Source organism: Heloderma suspectum, chromosome 4 (assembly GCF_057233095.1).
Source record: "Heloderma suspectum isolate Gila_16-S chromosome 4, 16-S_ref, whole genome shotgun sequence".
Taxonomy (NCBI): Eukaryota; Metazoa; Chordata; class Lepidosauria; order Squamata; family Helodermatidae; genus Heloderma; species Heloderma suspectum.
Genome location: NC_139461.1, coordinates 302,182,252 through 302,197,941, shown reverse-complemented (window position 1 = coordinate 302,197,941; position 15,690 = coordinate 302,182,252). Strand labels below are relative to the sequence as shown.

The 15,690-nt window shown below is 46.6% G+C and overlaps 1 protein-coding gene across 2 annotated transcripts in view; it reads left to right on the top strand.

Annotated features, from left to right (window-relative positions):
- Window positions 1-427: 427 nt before the first annotated feature.
- LAMA5 (laminin subunit alpha 5) overlaps window positions 428-15,690 on the top strand; it is a 246,893-nt gene continuing 231,630 nt past the window's right edge. For both annotated transcript variants that reach the window (XM_084854353.1, XM_084854352.1), the window contains exon 1: window positions 428-1,032. In XM_084854353.1, the coding sequence (XP_084710479.1) occupies window positions 736-1,032 (297 nt within the window). In that variant the 5' untranslated portion in view covers window positions 428-735. The remainder of the gene's footprint in view (window positions 1,033-15,690) is intronic.

Genomic DNA, 15,690 nt, shown 5'->3' with positions numbered 1-15,690 from the left:
CGAACGGGGCTTAAGCCAGTCACGCCTAACGTGAAATTCATTCATTGCGGCGGGTCTACTCAACGCACAGCTCACATCGGGTGCTGCCCCGTGCCTGCCGCGCACAGCCCGCCGGCTTCGGAGGGGTTTAATCCCTCGGGAGCGCGCTCCGGGGGGGCGGGGAGGAGCCCCCCGCCCGGTGCGGGCGCGCTTTCGGGGCGCTCTCCTCTCCCTCCTCCCGGGGGCTTCGCGGGGCGCCTTCCCCCGTCGCTGCTGCTCCTCCGGCCCCCCCGGGCGGCGCTGCGCGGACCGCTGTCCCCGCCGACGGCGCGGGCGCAACAATGGGCAGAATCAGCGCGTGAATGATCGCCGCGCGGCCCGCCCACCCGCCGACGGCGCGCCCTCCCTTTCCAGGGGCGAAAAGCTGCGCGCCGCCGACTCGCACAGCGGCCGCATGCGGGAGCGGCAGCGTGGGGGCGGGGGATCCGGGGCGCAGGTTGCTGCCTCCTCGGTTGGTTAGGCAGCCTCGCTCCGCGCCTGGCTCCGCAGCAGCGGCAGAACTGCACGCCTCTCGCTGGTTGGAGCCCCGCTTCTGCCCTTCGAGCCGCAGCCATGAGCCCTCCGGAGACGCGCTAGCCGGCTGCCCGTCCCCCGCTGGCTCCCCGCCTTCCCCCACTCCCGCAGCCCAGCTCCCTCGGGGGTGGGGTCTCCTGTTGTCGGCTTCTTCGAAAGCCTGTGGCCGCAGCATCGCTGAAGATGGCGAGAGAGGAGCGGGCTCCGGGGACGCCTCCCCGGCTGGCGCTGCTGGCGCTGCTGGTGGCCGCGGCCGTGCCCCCCGGCTCGGAGGGGCAGCCGGTCTCCTTCCACGCGGACGTGAACGGCCACAGCTTGCACCCGCCTTATTTCAACCTGGCCGAAGGGACCAGGATCTCGGCCAGCGCGACCTGCGGCGAGGAAGAGCCCGGCGCCAAGACCCCCAGAGCCGTGGAGGATTTGTACTGCAAACTCGTGGGCGGGCCGGTGGCAGGAGGGGAGCCCAACCAGACCATCCAGGTATTTTCCTCGCAGGCGGCTTGAGGGGGGTCACGCCTGACTTCCACTGTACACGGGGGACCCCCCTCCCCGCCTTCTCTTATAGTTTGCAACGCTCCCGTGCGGCGCGTAAAGCGTGCCATTCGTTTGCACCCTTGCTCAGTGCAATGCAGTGGTTGCTAGGACTGAGGTCGCAATCCTAGGTATTCTTTCCTGGGAGTAACTAATCCCCCATTGATCACAGGGGGACCTACTTCGTAGTCAACACGCATAGATAGGAGCGGGCTGTTAGAAGTCTAAGGGGAAGGTGGTGGAGGATATCTTGCCTTAAAAACTGTCCCCCCAAACCTGAGAACAGATCTTTGTCCCTTTCGTCACTATGGGGTAGATGCCTCGAATTCTCCACCCGTGCTCTCTCCTTTTGTTATCCACCTCTCTCCCCAACCCACTTGCATTATCTTCAAGTTTACTTGCGACTGGAAGATTGATTCTCAGCTAATAGGACGGACACACAAAAGCTCTTGGGAGGAAGTGTCCTGGGAGTGTGTGTTTGTGCCTGTTTGCACACTCAGGCGCATGTTTGCTCTGCGCTTTATAAAGTGGACTTTTGAGGGGACCAGTGCATTTAGCACACTTTTTTTTTTTTTTAGCAATTGAATGGCAGGGTCACCTTCCTATTTTAAAGAGAGATGCAGTTGCGCATCTCTCCCTCTCTCTCTCTCTCCCCCCCCCCCGCCCTCCCATACATATTGAATGAACACAGACAACCTCAGAACCTGGATATCCGAACCTGACTGCCAAGGGGGGGGGGGAGGGGAGGGAATCTTACCACACACATGTACCTGATCAGAAATCTAGAGAAAGAATGATACATTTCTCCTCAGACTTGGCAGGACAGAAAACCGGCTTAGTAAGTGGTTACTGCCAAGTCAATGGTTGTCTGTTAGTTCACTGTTAGACGCAAGCATTTTGGGGGATTAAGTCTCACTGATTTTAGTGGGAAAGCTTACCTGCTGTAATCTGGAATTTTATGTGGTTAACTTTGCTGGAGAACACTTAATATCAGTTTTGATGGGCATATGAGAGAATCCCAGTGGAGTATAATAGAAGAAATACTAGGTTGGTAAAATGAATTGACCTCTTTCATACTACTAGATAATAATAGTATTTATGCACTGCTTTCCCTGAGCGCTTAAAGCACTTCGTGTTGATCTCCTTACAAGGACCCTGTAAGATAGGTACCTGTTTTAAAAGTGGGGACTGAGGCACACTGGCTTGGCTTAAGGGCACCCATTGAGTTCACAAATAAAATGAGACAAACTATGGATATCCCAGTTCATTTTTTTAGTCGTAGTGCTGCTTACATGGATGCGCTGAGAACAGATCAGGATTTACCTGGTACAGGAGCTGGATGTTTAGGCAGCAATCCAGCAATGGATATTTAAAGAAAATAGTTACTTTGTCTCTTAGAAGTAGCTGTCTAAGAAAGATGGACTAACCCTTTCTCCCACTTTGATAACGCAAACCTAGTTGGCCTTATACTTGGCTGATTCTCTTCTGTGGTGTGCACTGCCAGGAAAACGCAGGGATTGCCCCACCACAAACATCTCCATGCAAGTATACTGCAAGGTTTGGATTCAGTACACTTCCAAACCATTTGGAGAGCTTCAGCTATTGGGCGATGTAGAAATGTAATAAATAAATACATAAATACATAAAATCCCCAAGCTGATGTACCAATTCTACACTACTTTGGAGACAGACAATAAAATGATGGTATGATCCCGGCACTGTTGCTTGTAGCATACACACTAATGTCATTTGTCCTGGTCAAACAAGTTTGGTGTTTTTTTTGAAACTCAGTAAAATCAATAGGTTGAGTGCTCACACTGTGCACAGCAGTGCCTCTTAGCATACCATGTGCAGTAGTTTGGAAAAAGTGTCTCAGCCCAAGCGGAGTGTGCTGAATTTTGAGACTATAGGTGTGAAGAAGTCCTTAGATTGTTGGAAGGAATGTGGGTGGGAAAGAAGGGTGTGTTAAGGATAAACAATTATTACAGGCTTATGTCAAAGTAAATGTTGCCTGCTTAAACTGGGACCTAACTGAGAGGCCACAGGCACTGGAGGCCAAGAATTTCCTAGGAATGCGGATGGCAAAAGTGTAGTGCTGTTCAAAGGGACTTGTGCTTGGCAAAGTGCTTAACAACCGTGGACATCTGGGATGAAGGAGAGACCAGTTGCAAGAGAGGATTTGTTAAGGATGAGAGAGAGTGAGAGAGCAAGTGAGCTTTTATTTCCCTGGGTCCCAAGCTTGTTGTAAATCCTGGGAGGGCAACCGGAGTAGTTGGGAAACAAATGGAATCTGAAACCTCCTCCTCCCCCCCTTCCCCCTGTGAGAAGAAAGCCTAAGACAAACTTAAGCAGCAGGGACCACTGTGCTTTCTGCTGGGCTAGGAAGAACTTAAGATACCAGTTCACCTGGAGTCCTTCCTCTGTGGAAAGTTAAGAAGGTTGTATTATACTCATCCATTCAAAATCAAAGTTCCTTGACACCCACAAGTGAAAAGTTAACCATGATAAACAAACCTTTTGGGTTTTGCTTCTGTTGTTTAATTATTGGATTTGGATGTAGGCTTACATATTCTGAATTGCCAAAGTTTTAGCTGCTTGGAATGTTCAGTTAACAATCAACTCACCCATGTGTTGGTTTGGAAGTTTATGAAGAACATATCCTGTTGGTGAATGTTTGCCTGTGAAATAGTAGGATGCAGTTGGGCTGCAATGGGTGATTATCTAAAAGCATGTTCACATGAACAGTTGTTTCGGTATAACAAGCAGTTCAAATCCTGTTTTGTTCTCGCTAAGTCCAGTGTACAGCTTACCTTTTAAAGGTATTCAATGAAAAATGTGAAAAGCATGAATGGAATATTGTTAACACTGGAATTATACAGATACACTCAGCAGGGAGCTAGGATTGGTTGTGGCTTCTTGTTAACTGTACACTTAATGACAAAGTCAGGGTTGTTGATGTGTAATGTGTAAAAGGCCTGGAATGTTAAAGGCTGCACTTGGACATCATGCTAAAACATAGAGTAGCATGACAATAATTAGCCACAGTGAGCCTTGGGCTTGTGTGCTCCCCCTCCTCTTTCCTCATTCAGCGCAGCCACAAGGAGAAGATTGGAAGTTTTCGTTTTAGGTTAACCCCAGTTTAGTTTATATCTGAGCCCTTTTAACTATGGTTAGTGGAAACAAGTCAGCTTTGTAAGCTGTGGTTTGAAGCTGGCTTGTTTCAACTAACCTTAGTTAAGATGGTTAACTATGGTTAGGTTTTTGGGTTCAGACAATATGGTAAGCTGCGGATTATGTAAAACTGAAGCAAAAGCTTCTGAACTCCTCATGGACTAAGGAGGAGGTGGGAGGAAGAATGTGCAAGCCCAAGGCTCACTCCAGGTTGTTTTTGTCATACTGAATTGTGGTTTAGTGTGATGTTTGAACATGGCCAAAGAGTTGGTTCAGACATAACATCAAACCACGTTTTGGCACTACATGCCTGAATCTGGCAGGACCCTTGGAGTCACATACTCCCTTCTCTCGCTGCAATCAAAATTTGATTTCTGATGTCTGTTTACAGAGTACGTGTAAATCAGAGTTTGCCAGTTTGGATAAACCAGCAAACTGGTTTGCTTCAAAGCTGAAAAGGAAGCAGGCAATCATTGCTTTAGAAGGGAGGAGGATATGTATGCTCAAGGGGAGGGATCTACATCTGAACCCAAGGGTCCATCCATGCTCTTGCCTGAGATGTCTGAACCTTCACAAAGAGGAGAGTGTGCACGGTAATATGGACTCAGCTTTTAAAAGTAGTATGTATCTCTTCTGTGAACATTAACAAAGAAGGGCCTGCTCCAATCCTTCCCATGGTCCTTTACAGTAGAATGAAGGAGTTCTTCCGTACCAAAAAACAGTTCGCATAAGGGTTCTGGAATATCGGCATTCACTTAATACGATTTTCCTTTGGTGGGGAAAATGGGAAATGTATTGTTGCATGTAAAGAAAAAGCGTTCATCAGTACAGAAGTAAGATAAATCCGCCACAATATCCCCCCACCTTCTGAGAAATTGCAAACATTGTTTATGCCATCTGGTAGCAAACTGTGGTTAGAAAATGAAGTAAGCCTCAAGAAGCATCTTCCAGTCCATCAGCAGCAGGCGATTCCACAAGGGAAACAACCATCTATGCCAGGGTGGGCAACTTCTGTCCCTCCAGATGGTTTGGCCTATAATTCCCATGATCCTTCACCATCAGCTATGCTGGTTAAGGCTGATGGGAGTTATAGGCCAAAACATCTGGAGGGACAGAAGTGGCCTATCTGTAACCTAAGCACTTGCTTTCTGGGGACTGCTTCCTTCCAGAACAGTGAGCTCTGGGCTACAATGGGTTTTGCATGATCATTTGGCTTGCTAGGAAAAGTAATGGGATAATATTATGGCTGTTTACAGTTGTTTACAGGCCAATTCTGGATGTGAAACATTTAGATGGGAAAATGCTATTTTTCTCAAGGATATCTTTGGAGAAGAGGTAACTTTGGGACAAGTTCTTGCTACTCATTTGACTCTGTTTAGGGCTTTACTCTAGCCGGCTAGCACCCAAATGGAATGGCCAGGTTTTGTTTCCCTGAACTATTAGAAATGTCCCAGAGTAAAACATTTACTCTGTTTCCCGCCTCCCAGCTGAGCAGAGCAGAGCAGAGCAAGCTGCTCCAGCTGGTCCAGGGACTACAGAAGCAGGCAAGCTCCCAGAGAGCGAGCGAACAGAGCGAGCGAACAGAGCGAGCGAACAGGGGGAGCAAACAGGAGTTGGCCAGGGGAGTTGCAGTGGTTGAAGAGACAAAGGAGACAAAGGAGACAGAGGCTAAGAGGTAAGTGGGTTGCAGGAAGCCCAGGGTGCTGCCCTTTATCCTTCTGAGTGGCTGTGAGCTCACCAGGAGCTTCTGAGAGCTCCAACTGAATTGGAGGGGTGTGGCCTGAGTACTCCCAGCAGCTGACTGGGCGGGAAGCTTCAGTCTGTTTCCCGCCTCCCAGCTGAGCAGAGCCGAGCAGAGCAAGCTGCTCCAGCTGGTCCAGGGACTACAGAAGCAGGCAAGCTCCCAGAGAGCGAGCGAACAGGGGGAGCGAACAGGGGGAGCAAACAGGAGTTGGCCAGGGGAGTTCGGCAGGGGAGGTCAAGGGGGAGGCCCCTAACATTTTTTTTTATTTTTTTTTTACTAACTTTTTTTCATTTATTTGTCTTGTAACACACACTTCCACACCAGTGGGACTCTGCTTTTAACCTCTACTGAGTAGAGGAGCAGGCACAGGCTAGTCTAGAACAATCACAAAGCTAGACACAAAAAGGGAAAAGAGGCTATGGAAGGACAAGACTCTCCAGTGGTGGTGACCTGCAAGGTGTGTGCAATGTTTGTTTTCTTGCCTGAGAACAACATGGCCTACACCTGCAACAAGTGCAAGTTGATCACGCTGCTGGAGGAAAAAGTAAGTGGACTGGAGCGGCGACTGTCGACCCTCCGGGGAATAAGAGAACACGAAGAGTTCTTGGACAGAATGGGGGAACTACAGCAGCAAAGGGCAGACCAGAAGCTTGAAGAGCAACAGCAAGATGAGGCAGTGGGAAATGCTGAGGTGAAGAAAAATGGAGTAGAGGATACTCCTTGGAAAACGGTGACAGTTAGGAGAAGAAGAACTAGACGCCACTCTGCACCAGTGGAAGCGGTGGAGCTGTGGAACCGATTCCAGGTACTTGCAGATGAGACTGGAGGACAGCCTGCAGAGGAAGAATCACAGGGGAACCTGCATGAGAGTGAGCAAGAGGCTGAAGGTCAGTCAAACAGAGGCGATGAAACCCAGGCCTACAACAAGAAGAAGAGAAGAGTGGTAGTAGTGGGAGACTCCTTGCTGCGTGGGATCGAGACCCAAGTATGTCGCGAAGACCCGTGGACTCGCCAGGTATGTTGTCTCCCGGGAGGACAGATTAGAGACGTGACTGAAAGGTTGCCTGCACTCATAAAGCCCACTGACAGGTATCCCTTTCTTCTCATCCATGTGGGAACAAATGATACCGCCAAGCGGAGCTACGAAGAGATCACGTCAGACTTTGAAGCTTTGGGAAGGAAACTCAAGAACTTTGGGGCCCAGATAGTTTTCTCATCCATCCTTCCAGTAGTTAGAAGAGGGATAGAAAGGGAACGAAAAATACTCCGGGTGAATGACTGGCTACGAAGGTGGTGCCGACGAGAGAGATTTGGATTCTGGGACCACGGGCTATACTTCCTGGAAGATGGGCTGTTGGCTAGGGATGGGTTGCACCTCACAAAGGCTGGGAAGAATGTGTTTGGCCACAGCATGAAGAACTTCATCAGGAGGGCTTTAAACTGAATCCTACGGGGAAGGGAGATGTAATGTTGGGGGTAACAATGGACGTAGGCGCATGCACTGCAATGGAGAGAACAGCTCTGATAGCGCCCAATAATAGTCTTCAGACACAGGTAGGAAGAAAGCCAGACTATGAAGCACATGGTCTTCGATGTCTATATACTAATGCCCAGAGTATGGGAAACAAACAGAACGAACTTGAACTCTTAATACAGGAGGGAAATTATGACTTGATAGGTATAACTGAGACTTGGTGGGATGACTCTCATGACTGGAATACAGCAGTTGAAGGATATAACTTGTTCAAAAAGAACAGGAGGAACAGAAAGGGAGGCGGGGTTGCACTGTATGTGAAAAATACATATCTCTGCACAGAAATACAGGAGGAGGAGCTTGGTAGCCCCATCGAGAGCATCTGGGTTGAAATAAATGGAGCAAAGAATAAAAGGAACCTGGTGGTCGGAGTCTACTACCGGCCACCCAATCAAGGAGAAGACAAGGATGAAACTTTTGAAAAGCAAATAGCCAATGTTTTAAGGAAGCATGATGTAGTAGTAATGGGGGACTTCAATTTCCCCGATATTTGTTGGGAGACAAATTCTGCAAAACATGGCCCCTCCAGGAAATTCCTGACTTGTGTGGCGGATAACTTCCTCCTACAGAAAGTAGAGGAAGGAACTAGAGGATCGGCTATCCTTGACTTGATCCTAACCAACAGAGATGACTTAGTGGATAAAGTAGCAGTTACAGGAACTCTGGGGGAAAGCGACCATGTTGTACTTGAGTTCTTGGTTCTAAGGGAAGCAAAAGCCGAGTGTACTCAAACGCGTACCCTGGATTTTAGGAAAGCTGATTTTAATAAACTCAGAACAATGATCAGTAAGGTCCCATGGCAAGCAATGCTAGCGAGAAAAGGAGTCCAAGATGGGTGGGAACTTTTAAAAAAGGAAATTCTCAAGGCACAATCACAAACAATTCCAACAAGAAGAAAAGGTGGAAGACAACAGAAGAAGCCAATGTGGCTTCACAAAAAGCTTAGGGATGACCTGAAAACAAAAAAGGACACATATAGGAAGTGGAAAGAAGGCCAAGTAACAAAGGAAGAGTACAGGCAGGTAGCACAGAATTGCAGGGATGGCGTCAGGAAGGCTAAAGCGGAGAACGAGGTGAGGTTAGCGAGGGATGCTAAAAACAACAAAAAGGCTTTCTTCAGCTACGTGCATAGTAAAAGGCAGAGGAAAGAAATGGTTGTTCAGCTATTAAATAAGGATGGCAAAATGATAACAGAGGACAAAGAAAAGGCAGAGGTGCTCAATTCCTACTTTGGCTCAGTCTTCTTCCAAAAGAGGGTCTATGACCCCCCTGGCAAAGGCGAAGTACAGGCTGAAGGGGCAGGATTGCAGCTTGAGATCGACAGGCATATGGTCAAGGAACACCTCATTACTTTGAATGAGTTCAAATCTCCAGGGCCAGATGAACTGCATCCTAGAGTCATAAAGGAACTGGCAGAAGAACTCTCAGAACCGCTGTCTATTCTCTTTGAGAAATCATGGAGGACCGGGGAAGTGCCAGATGACTGGAGGAGGGCTAACGTTGTCCCTATCTTCAAAAAGGGTAAAAAGGAGGAACCTGGGAACTACAGACCAGTCAGTCTGACATCAATCCCTGGGAAAATTCTGGAGCAGATCATAAAGCAATCCATCTGGAAGCACCTTGACAACAATGCCGTGATTACTCGAAGCCAACATGGATTTGTCAAAAACAAGTCCTGCCAGACAAATCTGATCTCATTTTTTGATCAAGTCACCTCCCTTGTAGACCGTGGGAATGCTGTAGACATCATATACCTCGACTTCAGCAAAGCTTTCGACAAAGTGCCCCATGATCTCCTGATGAGCAAACTAGCTCGAAGTGGGCTAGATGAAACAACGATCCGGTGGATCCACAGTTGGCTACAGAATCAGACTCAAAGAGTGCTTATCAGTGGGACCTTCTCAAACTGGGGAGAGGTAACGAGTGGGGTACCGCAGGGCTCAGTCCTGGGCCCAGTGCTCTTCAATATTTTTATGAATGACTTGGAGGAGGAGGTGCAGGGAATGCTGATCAAATTTGCAGATGACACAAAATTGGGAGGGATAGCTAATACTTTGGAAGACAGAAACAAAATTCAAAGTGATCTGGATAGACTGGAGTGCTGGGCAGAAAACAACAGAATGGCATTTAATAGGGACAAATGCCAAGTTCTGCACCTAGGAAAAAGAAACCAAACGCACAGTTACAAGATGGGGGATACGTGGCTCAACCACACTACGAGCGAGAAGGATCTTGGAATTGTCGTCGATCACAAGCTGAATATGAGCCAACAATGTGATGTGGCTGCAAAAAAGGCAAATGCTATTTTGGGCTGCATTCATAGAAGCATCGCTTCCAAATCCCGGGAAGTACTAGTTCCCCTCTACTCAGCACTGGTTAGGCCTCATCTGGAGTACTGTGTCCAGTTCTGGGCACCACACTTTAAGAAGGATGCAGACAAGCTGGAGAGGGTTCAAAGGAGGGCAACAAAGATGATCAGGGGACTGGAAACAAAGCCCTATGAAGAGAGACTGAAAGAACTGGGCATGTTTAGCCTTGAGAAGAGAAGACTGAGGGGAGATATGATAGCACTATTCAAGTACTTGAAAGGTTGTCACAGAGAAGAAGGCCAGGATCTCTTCTCGATCATCCCAGAGTGCAGGACACGGAATAATGGGCTCAAGTTACAGGAAGCCAGATTCCGGCTGAACATCAGGAAAAACCTCCTGAGTGTCAGAGCAATACGGCAATGGAACCAATTACCTGGGGAGGTGGTGGGCTCTCCCACACTGGACGCCTTCAAGACGAGGCTGGACAGCCATTTGTCAGGGATGCTCTGACTTGGATTCCTGCATTGAGCAGGGGGTTGGACTCGATGGCCTTGTAGGCCCCTTCCAACCCTACTATTTTATGATTCTATGATTTCTCAGGGTGACTCTTGCCTGCTGCTTTGTCTTCTGGACCCCTTTCTGCCAGGACTCCCTGTGAGAATATTATTTCGATTTGCACGTTCAGCTGTTGACAGTGCTTTTGCGTTTTAGAAGGGCGGCCATCTTAGGTTGCGATCTTATACCCCTTGAACGCAATAGGATTTACTTCTGAGTAAACCTGCCTAGAATTGCACTGTCAGTTTATTGCATCTGATGTTGTTACATTCTTGCCTATGGATGCTACAATAAATTCGTTAATCTTTAAGGTGTAACAAGACTTGTTTTAGCTTCACTGAGTAATGAATCCAAGGCTTCAGGTCTACCTTGATTGGTGGTTTTAGTGGCTTCCCTTCTGCTAACTTTCAGTGTGGAGTCTTGATACCTTCTGTTGTGCCATCCCTAATCCATAAATAAAACCTTGTACTATTGAGAGCAAAACTCCACCTTGTGGTCTGGTATTAGGCACTAAGCCTGTTCATAGTGAGTGACTGTGGTACAGTGACAGGGTCCTGTTGGCTACCCTATCCTCGTCCATTTTTGCTGAATTGTGATTTGTAGTGGATTGTTGCCAGACCTGAATACTGCAGTGGTATTTTCTAAGATGAGTGTCGCTTATTGGCAGTGCTCCTTATTTAAAGTAATGAGGAATATGTGGACAAAAGTAAGGAAGCGTTTGGCTATGCCCTTTTGTCAGCAATTTTACGAATATGGTAACTGAAACTTGGGATGAAAAACATCCCAGGTGCTTGAAATGTTGATGCTGACACCTTATTCAGATGACCTTGTTAGTGAATAACATAGCTGCACTGTGCCAGCCCAAATTGAGTGTGTGAGCTGGGGAGCACCTGACCTCACAAAGAGTGGGTTCTGTGAGTTGGCCCATATCCCAAGCAATATATCAGTATAATCATGGTTTCCAGAAGTTTCAGCCAAGACTTTTGAGGCTGAATTTTCAAAAGAGTTTCTGTCCCTGTTGTCTTAGTGTGCTGAACTTTTCTAAGAGTCCAGCCTTGGGTGAAATGTAGCATCTACTACAAGTTCAGTATTCCTGAAAATCAGTCTATTATGGGTGTGTGTGTATGTGTCTAAATAGGGACTGATCATCCTTGAAAGGCATGCTTTGGATGTCATTATTGAAACTTGGGAAAGGCCATGCTTTTGCCAGCTTAATGCTTTACAGGAGGGGTTGGCAACTTGTGGCCCTCCAGATGTTTTGTCCTAAACTCCCACCAGCTCTAGCCAGCATTGCCAGTGGTGAGAAATGGTGGGTATTGTAGGGCGAAACATCTGGAAGGCCATAAGTTGCCCACTTCTGCTTTATAGTAAGGACAGCTAATCTGTTTCTTTTATTTAAATCCAAGTTGAACATACTCAATAAGTAAATTAATCCCGTGTGTCACTTTTTCTTTTAAAAAGGCACAACCTGCCACATTTGGATGTTAAAGGAGTGAATGATAGCTAAAGAGAGATGGTTACATTTATGTGTTTGACAGGCAACAATTGTTTAACAATGGTGCTACCACATCAGATTATTTGATTTATAGTCAGCTACATAAAACCTGCACAACTAAAGTATCTTGATTCTCCTGAAAACTCTTTCTGCCTCTTTTGTGAGGTCTGATTCATGTCCTTCCAATTTCAGCTGTGTCCCATTTATGTGGCCTTTCTGGGATCTACCGATTGCTAACAATTAAACAAACTTTAGCTTCATAGTCTCATGAGTCAGATTGTGGTTGTGATTCCCCTTCCTGTTCTTGTGTATAGCTTTGATACCAAAGCCTCTTTGATCTAAACATTACTTTGTAGGCTGGTTTGTCTCTGGGCAGTCTGAAAGCTTTAGTAAAATCCTTTTGTGGTCATCTTCCCAAAATGTAGCACCTAAAAGAAAAAAGGGAAGCAAAAGGAGAGAAGCCAGTACTAGCTGAAAGGTCACAGTTCTTAGTTCATTGTCTTTAGGGATTTCAACACTCCTTAGTGACTAAATCAGTGATGGAGGTGTGGCGCAAAGGGGATGGGGATTTTCAGTTCCAACAGTCTAATACAACAGTAATGAACTCTGGAGTCTGTGTTTTCTAGAGTTCTTCATGTTTCACCAATTGCACTTGCTCTAACCCTGTGTTTGATATATGATATATGATTCCCCAACAAAACACAGCTTTAGTCCGGAAGCCTTTGGAGAAGGGGCCGTGGAAGAATTAGTCTTTACCTAAGAGAATAGGCAGTTGCTTTCATGGGCGTGTCAAAATGGCCAAATGATCAGTGAGTTTCATAGTGATTGTATGTTTTCCCTTTCCCTCATCTTCAGTCCAGTGGATATGGTTAAAGCATTCAGTACTTATGCAGGTAATTTTAAGAACAGTAGACACTGAAGCTGTTCATAACCGTCAATCTTGCAATGTCCATTTAACTTCCATTGCGTAAAAAGAAATATGAGGTTGAGGTTAAAAAAAAGTATTTGCTTGTACTCTCCCACCCTCTTTTTTACTGCCATTTAGTAACTCCCTGAACATTTACTTTTCTTTTTCTTGTACTTTTCTTATGATTCTAGAAGGTAGCACTGAAATCTAAACGAAAGCCATATTTCTATGAAGACGGTGCTTTATATCACGCTCTCAGGATGTATCGTATTTTCTGCACTATACTCTTTACCAGTTTCTCACCTCCAACAGGAGGGCTGGGACCCTTGACATCAGGTATTGGGGAGATGTGTTTGTGTGTGCTGGTTTGCATGATCGCCGCAGCCCACCATGGCTTATATAACCCACAGTGGCTTGCAGCGCATTGTGAATATTCAAGCTGCGGTGGGTGCTTGCTGCGGCATATGACATGTGAACCCAGCTCAGGGTGGGTTGTTGCCGTGGTTAACAACCCACCCACAACCCACAAACAGCCCATGGGTTGTTGTTGGTTTCTTAACCATGGCAACAACCCACCCTCACCAGGTTCACACATCACAATAAGCTACGGTGATTGCCTGCCATGGCTTCAGTTTTCACAATGGTTGCTGGCATGCACTACAACCCACCATGGCTGCAGTGATCATGCCAACCAGGCCTATGTGTGAGGGTTGGTTCATTGGCTGTCTTGTAGCAGAGACCCATGTAGACCCACTAAAGTCTGTAATCGTTCAGGGGAAATGGAGTGCACCATCCATCCCTTCCCATTGATTTTAATGATATGGCTTCAGCTCCTGAATGACTTGTGAAAATGATTCAGTGTATCTGTGTAGCAGGGTGTTCAACATTGCACTGTGGATGTAAACAAAATAGTTTGCCTTGTTCATCTGCTTTTGGTAATTGCCAAGTCAGCGGATGTGACAATGGTTTGATGGTGGAGTATGAAGACAGTGATTGTGATGAATAGGTTCACTGGAACTGCTTTTCTTGGAAGAAGTTTCATTATTTCACTTAGTTGTATATGTTTATTATTAGTTAATAATGAACAGACCCAGCTCTGCACAGGTTGGAATAGTCCTTAGTTTTATACAATGAAGCCCTCAAGCAAACTTATGCAGATGTCAGAGTTAGACGCATTGTGCCCGCTACGTCTGGGTGAAGACATGCCTGCTGGCACCCCTAGGCACAGCCCCTGCGTTGGTGCACCACTATAGCCCCATGAGGGAGGGGTCTGACCACTCCATTCCCCTGAGTGGGAGAGGCTGTCCCACAATATGGGGGAAGGAGAAGTCATACAATTATGTCTCTTGGCCTACTAATCTCCTCTTGCTTCAAACTGTATCAACTACAAAACTATGTGCTAGTTAAGGAAATTTGCCATCTAGTGACTGAGGATGTAACTGCAGGCTTCAAACACATGGATGCATTTAAATTAATTATAATTAATTAATGCACTCTCCACTTTCACCCTCAACAAGAGGCTCTTGAGATCCTCTTCGCTTTCTGCCATTAGGGTGGTATCGTCTGCATATCTGAGGTTGTTGATAATTCTCCCAGCAATCTTAATTCCGACCTCTGATTCATCCAACCCGGCATTTCTCATGATGTACTCTGCATATAAGTTAAATAAGCAGGGTGACAATATGCAGCCTTGTCGTACCCCTTTCTCAATTTGGAACCACTCGGTTGTTCCATGTCTGGTTCTTACTGTTGCTTCTTGACCCTCGTACAGGTTTCTCAGGAGACAGGTAAGGTGGTCTGGTACTCCCATAACTTTAAGAATTTGCCACAGTTTGTTGCGATCCACACAATCAAAGGCTTTAGCGTAGTCAATGAAGCAGAAATAGACGTTTTTCTGGAATTCTCTTGCTTTCTCCATGATCCAGCGAATGTTGGCGATTTGATCTCTAGTTCCTCTGCCTCTTCGAAACCCCGCTTGTACTTCCGGTAGTTCTCGGTTCGCATACTGCTGAAGCCTAGCTTGTAGGATTTTGAGCATCACCTTGCTGGCATGAGAAATGAGCACAAGGTAGTTTGAACACTCTTTGGCGTTGCCCTTCTTTGGAATTGGAATGTAAACTGAACTTTTCCAGTCTTGTGGCCATTGTTGAGTGTTCCAAATTTGTTGGCATATTGAATGCAGCACTTTAACAGCATCATCTTTTAGGATTTTAAATAGCTCAGCTGGAATACCGTCATCTCTGCTAGCTTTGTTGTTACTAATGCTTCCTAAGGCCCACTTGACTTCACTCTCTAGGATGTCCGGCTCAAGTTCAGTGACCGCACTATCATGGCTATCAGGGACATTCAGATCTTTCCTGTATAGTTCTTCTGTGTATTCTTGCCACCTCTTCTTCATCTCATCTGCTTCTGTTAGGTCCCTGCCTTCTTTGTCCTTTATCATGCCCATCTTTGCACAAAATGTTCCCTTGAGATCTCCGATTTTCTTGAAGAGATCTCTAGTCTTTCCCATTCTGTTGTTTTCCTCGATTTCTTTGCATTGTTCATTTAAGAAGGCCTTCTTGTCTCTCCTTGCTATTCTCTGGAACTCTGCATTCAGTTGGATATATCTTCCCCTTTCTCCCTTGCTTTTCGTTTCCCTTCTTTCCTCAGCTACTTGTAAAGCCTCATCAGACAGGCACTTGGCTTTCTTGCATTTCTTTTTCTTTGGGATGGATTTCGTTGCTGCCTCCTGAACAATGTTACGGACATCCGTCCATAGTTCCTCAGGCACTCTGTCTATCAGGTCTAATCCCTGAAATCTATTCCACACCTCCACTGTATATTCATAAGGGATATGATTTAGGTCATACCTGAATGGTTTAGTGGTTTTCCCTACGTTCTTCAATTTAA